This window comes from Rhinopithecus bieti, unplaced genomic scaffold (genome assembly GCF_001698545.2).
Source record: "Rhinopithecus bieti isolate Rb0 unplaced genomic scaffold, ASM169854v2 scaffold_76167, whole genome shotgun sequence".
In the NCBI taxonomy this organism is placed as follows: domain Eukaryota; kingdom Metazoa; phylum Chordata; class Mammalia; order Primates; family Cercopithecidae; genus Rhinopithecus; species Rhinopithecus bieti.
In genome coordinates this window covers 12,166-21,212 of record NW_016828260.1, presented here as the reverse complement: position 1 = coordinate 21,212, position 9,047 = coordinate 12,166, and the positions used below count along the sequence as shown (strand labels likewise).

Below are 9,047 nucleotides of genomic sequence, written 5' to 3'. Positions count from 1 at the left end.
TCTCGGCCTCCCAAAGTGCTGGGATTACAGGCTTGAGCCACCGCGCCCGGCCAATTTTTAATTTTATATTTTTTAGAGATAGGGTCTTCCTCTGTTGCCCAGGCTAGAGTGTAGTGGTGCAATCACTGTAACCTTGAACTCCTGGGCTCAAGCAATCCTCCTGCCCTGGCCTCCTCCCAAGTAGCTAGGACTACAGGTGCATGCCACCATGCCTGACTAGTATTTATTTATTTATTTATTTATTTATTTATTTATTTATTTATGAGACAGAGTCTCTCTGTCTCTCAGACTGGAGTACAGTCGTGCCATCATGGCTCGGTGTAGCCTCAACCTCCCGAGCTCAAGCAACCCTCCCACCTCAACCTCCTGAGTAGTTGGAACTACAGACACGCGCCATGATGCCTGGCTTTTTTTCTTTCTTCTTCTTTTTTTTTAAATAGAGATGGGGTCTCACTATGTTGCCCAGGTTAGTCTCAAACTCCTGGCCTTAAGTGATCCTCCTGCCTCTGCCTCCTCAAGTGCTGGGATTATAGCTGTGAGCCACAGTGCAAGCCCTATTTTTTTTTTCTCTCTCTAACTTTTTGTAAAGATGGGGGTCTCCCTATGTTTCTCTGGATGGTTTCGAATTCTGGGTTCAAGCAATCCTCCTGCTTTGGCCTCCTGAAGTGCTGGGATTGCAGGCATGCTCCAACGCTCCTGGCAGCTGAATCTAATCTCGTTTCCCTGGACTGTTCACATCTTTGAAGCGGGTGGACCACGCCTCCTCTCCACAAGACACTTCCTTGGTTTCCGTGACTGCACATGCTCTCAGTTTCCCTCCCACTTTCCCAGCTGCTCCTTCTCTGCCTCCCTCGCTGGCTTCTCCTCCATATGATCTCAATACCGCGGAGTCCTCAGGGCCCCATCCTGGAGCCTCTTCCCTCCCCTCTCTCCTGTGAGAGCTCATGGCTCGAGACACCATCTGTTTACCAATGACCCGGGAGTTCCGCCGCCAGCCGAGAGGCTCCTCTTCTGAACTCCAGACTCTCATTATGATGTCCTCTCTTGACATCTTCACTTGGACACCTCACCTGCTTCTCAAATGGAAAATATCTGTGACAGGACTTTTTTTTTTTGAGATGGAATCTCGCTTTGTTGCTCAGGCTGGAGTGTAGTAGTACGATCTCCGCCCACTGCAACCTCTGCCTTCCAGGTTCAAGCTATTTTCCTGCCTCAGCCTCCCTAGTAGCTGGGACTACAGGTGTGTGCCACCATGCCTGGCCAATTTTTATATTTTTAGTAGAGACGAGGTTTCACTGTGTTGGCCAGGCTGGTCTTGAACTCCTGACCTCAAGTGATCCGCCCACCTCGGCCTCCCAAAGTGCTGGGATTACAGGCATGAGCCTGTATTCTTGATGTTCTCACCAAGCCTCTTCCCTCCGTCGAATCTGCCAATCATCCATGCACCTCTGTAATCCTCAAAGCCCAGATCACCCCGGGTTCCCTTCCTCCTCTAACCCATCAGAAAATTCTGTGGATTTGTCTCCAATGTTTGTTTTTACTTTATCTTTGTTTTTAGAGACAGGGTCTTGCTGTGTCACCTAGGCTGAAGTATGGTGACACAATCACAGCTCACTGCAGCCTCAGATTCCTGGGTTCCAGCAACCCTCCCACCTCAGCCTCCCGAGTAGCTGGGACTACAGGCCCATGACACCATGCCCGGCTAATTTTAGAATTTTTCTTTTGTAGGGATAGGGTCTCATTAGGTTGCCCAGGCTGGACTGGAGCTCCTGGGCTCAGGCAATCCTCCATTTTTGGTCTCTCAAAGTGCTGGGATTATAGGTATGAACCACTGTGCCCAGCCTCCTAAATATGTTCAGAAAGCACTTTCTTACTTCCCCATCTCCAAAGCTGCCCACCACCATGACCTCTACGTTGGTGTCCTCTATTCATTCTGGCCTATCACCATTGATTCTCCCAAGCATAGCCTGAAATATCCTTTAAAATGTCAATCAGATCATACAACTTCCCCCATTTAAGAGCTCTCAAAGGCTTCCCAATTCCATCTGGAACAAAATCCATTCTCCTCACCGTGGGTGCCAAGGTCTGCGTGGCCTGGCTGTTACTGTCCCTCATGCCCTGCCTCTTGTCACTGTCCCCATCATTTGCTCTGCCTCGGCCACACTGAGCCCTCTCCATGCCCCTGCCTACCTGTTGCTCTCAATTTGCTTTGCCCAAGCTGCTGTTACCACCCCTCTCCCCACTGCTGGCTCCTTCTCATTCTCTAGGTTTTAGATTAAATGTCTTCACCTCCCTGTTTACCGTATGCAAAGCGGCTGTCTCCACCATCCCTGGTAATTTCCTTCACAGTGGGCTTTGAACCTTGACAATTTGTTCACTTGTGTTTTGTTTGACTCCCTTATTAGATATAAACCCCATGAGAGCAGGGATAGTATTTTCAGTCCAGTTTCTGGTGCTAGCCCACAAAAGCTATGCAATGAAATTTGTTGAGTGAATGAATGAATGAGCACATTGGGCATCTATTATGTACTGGATGCTTTCATGTAGACTGGACTACATTTCCCAGCTTTTCTTGCAATGAGCTGTTCTGGCCAATGCATGTGGGCAGAAGTAAAGGAGGCCATTTCCAGCTTTGCTTCATTAAAACCTCATGTGTGGTCTCCACTCTTGTTCTTCATCTGCAAGCTGGATGCAGAAAGATCCAGCAGTGGCCATGGGTGATGATGGAGTCACAAGATGAGAGGAGCCTGGATCCCTGAAAGATCACATGGAGCAGAGTCTCCTCCATCACCACCCCCTGCCAACACACACACACACACACACACACACAGAACATAAGGCTCTTCTGTGTTGAGCTATTAAGATTGCCAAGCTTATTTATTCCAACAGCTTGGCTCACCTTAATTAATACATCAAAACACCAGATGTAGGTGGCTGGTGAACATCACTGTGGGTGATGCGTTTGCTGACAAATTTTCATCAAATGCAGATGTGTTCTCTGTGGGGCTGTCTCTTGCATCGTCCCACAACAGAAGCCGAGGGCACAGTGCTCACACCTCTATTATAGCACATTGCGCTGTCTATTCGAGCCTGTGTTGTTTTGTCATCACTAGGCTGCAAGCCCCTCCAGGAACATGGCTGTGTCACATTCATTGCAGTGGTCTCAGCATCCAGTCCGCAGGGAGCCTCAGGGGAAATGTACTGAATCCACAAAGGAGTGAACTGGTCACCTGCCCTGCTTCGTTGCCTTTCTTTCCCTACAAATGCCTGAGAAAGTCCAACTCTTTAATTTTACAGAGACCCAAAGAGAAGTGACTTCCCCAGGATCACACAGAAGCGGGATGCACCAGAATTAGCCTGCCCGGGGCTATGAAACGTGGCAGCCAGCTATTCTAGGAGTGAATCCTGGAGCCTACCAGGGGCTGGAGCAAGGCTGGGAGAGGCGGGGCAGGGTTGGCTGGGGGCAGCCACAGATTTCTCTAAGTCCCCAAGGTGACCCCACCCAGCCTCACTGCCCCACTGCCCCTCCTCCAGCAGCAAAGAAACACTCCAGAGCCTTCCGTCCCACCCTCCCCAGCCAGCACTGGCTCCTGCAGCCTGGGCGGAGGCATCACTCAGTATTTTTAGCTTCACCACCTGGCACCTGTGGTCACTGTCTCTGCCCAGCCTGGCCTTGTCCCCTCCCAGGTCTTAAAGGGCCGGAACCTACCAGCTAGAAAGGAGACCAGCTCCTGCAAACATAGGCTACCATACTCCCAGGGCAGGAGGCGGAGAGATATTCCCTACAGAGTCCCCAGAATCAGAAGTGGGAGATGAAGGGATGAGGGAGGAGGGGGCAGGATTTCACAGCTGCCAACCCTAAGGCCTGTGCCTGTCTCTTTCTGGGGCTTCCCAAATGCTGGTTTGCTTAAGTTGTTCACCTGGAGGAAACTGATCAAAATTACACATCCATCCTAAGGCCTGAAGCTGCAAAATCTCCGAGGCAGGGTCTGGGAGTGTAGTATTTTTTAACAATTCAACTCAGATTATTCCCATGCCCTCTCTCTCTCTCTCTTTTTTGAGACAGGGTCTCGCTCTGTTGCCTAGGCTGGAGTGCAGGGGCATGATCATAGCTCAGTGCAGCCTCAAACTTCTGGACTCAAGGGGTCCTCTTGCTTCAGCCCATGGAGTAGCTGGGACTACAGGTGCATGTCACTATGCCTGGCTAATTGTGTGTGTGTGCGTGTGTGTGTGTGTGTGTGTGTGTGTTTAGATGGGGGGGGTCTCACTATGTTGCCTAGGCTGGTCTCGAACTCCTGAGCTCAAGCTATCTACCCGCCTTGGCCTCCCAAAGGTCTGTGGTTACAGGTGTGAGCAACCACACCCAGCCTGATGCCCTGTCTTTCAATGTCATATTCGTTCATTCATTCATTCATTTATTCATTCAACAAGCATTTTGTGTGTTCACGATGAACATGGGGTTCTATCATGAGACCATTGCTTTGGAGTTCAAGAAGCCCTTCTGCATCTATTATTCCCTTGCCTCTCCTCACTTGCCCCTGTTTTGCCTCGAGTCTTCTCCATTGCTTGCTCCAGTGCCTGTGGGTCAGGTCCCCGGCTCAGCGTCCAGGCCCTCTGTGATCTGGCCCCGTTCTGCCAGCCTCATCCCCACCATCCACACTTCATTTCTTGTTTGCACCAAGCCTTCCCTCTTGCCGTTCCCACTGCCTGCGACGCCCTTTCCTCAGCCTCTCTCGCCCCTGGGAGGGCACTTGCATGTTAAGACAGACCTGGTGGGCCTCTGATGGCTCCTGTGGGCAGAGGTGGTCCGTCTTGCCTCCTAACTTCCCAGGCACTGTGCAACCATGCCCATCAAGATGCCCACTACTCTGTGCGGAACTGACCTGTCTTCTCTTTTGTCTCTCCTAGCAGGCTGCGACCCTGTGAGCCAGGTTCCAGTCCCCAGCCCGGGCCCTGGCAGTCTGTGGGTGGCCAGTCACTGTGTTGAATGTTAAGCTGACAACCATAGCAGGGAACATCCTCCCATTTCACGGACGAGGAGACAGAGGCCCATGGAGTGGGAACTGTGGACCCAGAGTCCAACAGAGAAAGTCAGGGAGGAACCCGGCCCCGGCTGCAGGAGCCCACGCCTGGCCCGCTTGTCTTGCAAGGGTCCTGGAGGGGAAAACTGGCTTGGCCCACGCCTGCCCTTCTCCCCACCCAGGGCAGGGCAGTGCTGACTCAGACAGTGATGGAGGCACAGGCAGGCTGGGCTGGAGCAGAGGTGACCCCTGTCTCCCCTGCAGATCACTCCCAGAGCCTGTGGTCACTGCTTGGATAATGCATTTGGCTGGAGCCTGGGTTTCCCTGCAGGTGGGGGTGGGGAGAGCTGGCTAAAGGAACAATGATCTCTAGGGCATGAACTCCTACTGGGCCCCAGGCACAGCCCTTCCCGCCACATAGCTATGCAGAACTCACACCTGCTCCCACAAACATGTACACAGGCTCACAGTCACACATGGCCACCCCCAATACCCAGTCACGCAGCCACACAAACCATTCTCTCTCTCTCCCTCTCTCTTTTACACACACACACACACACACACAAGCAAATACACATGCACACATTTTCACTTAAGAATTCAACAAAGATGGAACACCTGTTAGGTGCCACTGCAGTGCAGGATGGAAAGGTGGCTCTCAGGTTGGGGTGGGACAGGGACATCCAGGAGGGCTTCCTGAAGGAGGAAATGTTGCAGCTGGGCCTGGATGGAGGAGAACGAGGAAAGAGAAGTCTGGGCAGAGTTTCACTGGAGGTGAATATAGGGGAACACAGTGAGATGAGGCGGGGGATGTGGGCCCCAATCACGCAGGTCTTGAATGCTCAGCTGAGTGTCAGCTTCATCCCATGGCAGCTGGGAGCCATGGAGGGCTCTGAGCAGGGGAGGGACATGCTCACTGTGGAAGAGGACGTGAAAGCCACTCTGGGGCCAGGGTAGGGGAGATAGGGAGGAGGCTGTGGCAACAACCAGGTAAGAGATCTGAGATCTGAAGCAGGAAGTGGCAGTGGGTGGTGAGCAGTGGACAGAGCGAGATTGACTTGAAGCAAGATTGCCAGGCCCAGAGACACCCCGGGTCGAGCGCTGTGCCCACCCGCTGCCCACCCGCTGGCCACCCACGGGCACTGACCTCCGCAATGGGACTTCTTCCAGCAGCTCCTCCTCCTCCTCCCTGTGGAAGCAGACGAAGCAGAAGGCCGGCACATCATCGACTCCGCAGCCCATGGGCCAGGCCGGAGGCAGCTCCAGGACAGGGCAGGGGTGGCCGGGGGTGGCCTCCGCAGCATCGTCGCCAGCCTGGGCAGGAGTCCCCGAGCCAGGGCGCTCCAGGGTCAGCAGCCCGTCAGCTTCGGGGCTCTGCACTTGCCCGCCCGCCACCTGTGCCTTCTCACTCAGGTTGCCCGTTGCCTCGGTGTGTGGAGGAGCCGGGGGCTCTGGTGGGAGCTCCTGTCTTGACCCGCGGGGGTTCCAGCCACGGGGCTGGGCCCTGGGAAGCAGTGTCCAGCCACCTGGACTCCGAGGTGGTTGGTGGGTGGACAGAGGTCCGGCAGTGCCCCCCCACTGCCCCTGTGGAACCCTAGGCCCCCCAGCTGCCCACTCTGTGGCTGTCTGTCAGAGGCAGGACTGGGAGGGCAGGCTCGCAGGTGTCCCGTGCCCCAGTCCCCCTGTCTGTCCAGCCGTCTGCTCTTCCCAGTCCAGCCAGCACGGTCGCAGAGGTGGCTTCCCTAAGAAAGTTTGTTCTCCTTGGCTGGGGTGGGTGGCATGGGTGGCCTCCAGGAGAGAGGGTTGGGACCTGCAGCTGAAAGATGGGCAAGGGCCAGGTGAGGTTGGCACGGTGCCCACGCCGTCCTCGAGAAAAGTTCTGACCCCTGGAGTCCCGGTCCCGGCTTCGACTGGCGGCTCTCCCGGCTCGCTGCTCTCCCCAGCTCCAGTGGCTTCTCTGGCAGACTGGCTGGGCTGTGGGTATTAATAGCTCTACATTCACGCTGAGAAGCCTGGAGGTTAACTCCTTCTCTGCCAGAGCTAGGGAGGCGGGCAGGGCGGGCCGGTGCGGCCAGGCGGCCTGGCGAAATGGCTTCGGGGAGCACAGGGAAGGGCGGTGCCTTGATTCTGCCCCCGCTCTGAGCCTGGCTGCTGCAGCGGGACCCTCAGTGCCACTTCCTGCCCACGAGTCTCTGTGCCGCACTGGGCTCCCAGGGCTTGGGAGTGTGTGGGTCACCTGACCCCTCCACGCGCACCTCCAGGAAGCTGGGGGGCCCTGGGAAGGGGCACTGGGGGCTCAGGGCAGCACCTCTGGAATAGACAGGGCTCAGAGCTTCAGGGAGCATCCCCAGGGCTCCCAAACTCACACAGTCACCCCTCAACTTCCTGGGTCCTCCCATGTTCCCTTAACAGTCACCTTTGCCAACCCTGGGCCCAGTTCTGGGGCTGGCTTCAGTGAGACCCAGTGACAAAGCAGCCATAGTGCCTAGTGTATTTTATTGAGGAGTATGGGAAGAGGGTGGGAGTGGGGGAATCAGAAGAGAATTTGTTTGCCTGAATTTATTTATGTATGTATTTGTTTTTTTGAGACAGGGTTTCGCTATGCTGCCCAGGTTGGTCTCAAACTCCTGGGCTCAAGCGATCTTCCCATCTCAGCCTCCCAAGTAGCTGGGATTGCGGTGACTGTACCAGGCTTGGAAATGTTTCTTGAGCACCTGCCTGGTGCCAGGCACCGTGTTGGACATGGGCACGCAGCAGTGAAGTGAGCAGGTGCCATTCCTCTTTGGTGGGTTTGGTTGTCACTGCAGGAGGTGACAGCAGCGGAGCTGCAGCTTGCCTGCATAGTGCCATCATGTGGATTAGGAAAAGCTGCTTCCCGCCAAGCAGGTACAGCCCCAGCACCAACTCGTAGTGTGGACCCAGGCTGGGTTTCAGCCCCACTCACCTCCTCTGCAATTGACAACATGTACAACCATTCACAGTGGCTCTGGAAGCGCCCATAAACAAAGGAAAAATAAATTCAGATTGTCCAAAGTGCTAAAAAAAAAAAAAAAAAAAAACAGAGACATGTGACAGGCTGATGGGGAGGTAGTTAGATGGGGTGTTCAGGGAATACCTCCCAAGGAGGGAACACGGGAGCTGAAACCCACAGGAGGAGGAGGAGAAGGAGGAGGAAGGAGGAGGAACCAGCCAGATCTGGAGGGAGAACATTCTAGGAAGAGGTGCAAAAGCCCAGAGGCAAGAACTGGCTGGCATTTGAGGAGGAGAGTGAGAGGCAGAGATCTTTAAGCCGGGCCTTGAAGAGCAAGTAGGGTTTTTCAGGGGGCTCAAGAGAGGAGGTTTTGCCAGCAGAGAGAATAGAGTGTGCGAAGGCTCAGAGGCGTGAAAGGCAGGAACGGCGCACTGCAAAGCAGCAAGAAGGCAGAGGTAATGCAGTCGGAGATGGGAGATGCAAGAGGGATTCGTTCCAGAGCTGCCCATCCAGGGCTCTGAGGGGGAAGAATGAGTGGGAGGAAGATGGAAGTGGGAACTTGGGTTAGCGAAGGGGCTGAGGAGTTTGGAGGTGGGGAAACAGAGAGGCTTGGAAGGGACCATCGATACATGTGGAACTGAATTCCACTGGCTGGAAGAATAGGTCTGGGCTTCCTTGGCCCAGAGAAGGTGGAGGCTTGGAACAGAGTGGCCATGTACAGTTGTTTAGGCTGTGCACAATGCACAAGGACACCCTGGCAGATAGGAGACAGTCGGGGGTGAGGGAGAGGAGAGGGGAGGGGAGGGGAGAGATGGATGGGGGGTAGTATCCAGCCCTACCTCTGCTCTGCCAAGACTTGCACTTTTCAACTGTGACAGCATGGGGAGTTGCCTTTTTCTTATTGGCCCACCCAAAAGGCGCTTTTTTTTTATTGGTTAGTCTGAAGGGTGCCTTTAAAAAATTAGTCCCCCTAGGCCAAACGCAGTGGCTCAGGCCTGTAATCCCAGCACTTTGGGAGGCTGAGGAGGGTGGATTGCCTGAGGTCAGGAGTTAGA

At 54.4% G+C, this 9,047-nt stretch overlaps 1 protein-coding gene across 1 annotated transcript in view; it reads right to left on the bottom strand.

The window, feature by feature from the left end:
• SBK1 (SH3 domain binding kinase 1) overlaps nucleotides 1-7,033 on the bottom strand; it is a 70,816-nt gene extending 63,783 nt beyond the window's left edge. The window contains 2 exon segments of the mRNA XM_017864448.1: nucleotides 5,640-5,744; nucleotides 6,169-7,033. Of these exon segments, the coding sequence (XP_017719937.1) occupies nucleotides 5,640-5,744; nucleotides 6,169-6,263 (200 nt within the window). The 5' untranslated portion in view covers nucleotides 6,264-7,033.
• Nucleotides 7,034-9,047: the final 2,014 nt, after the last annotated feature.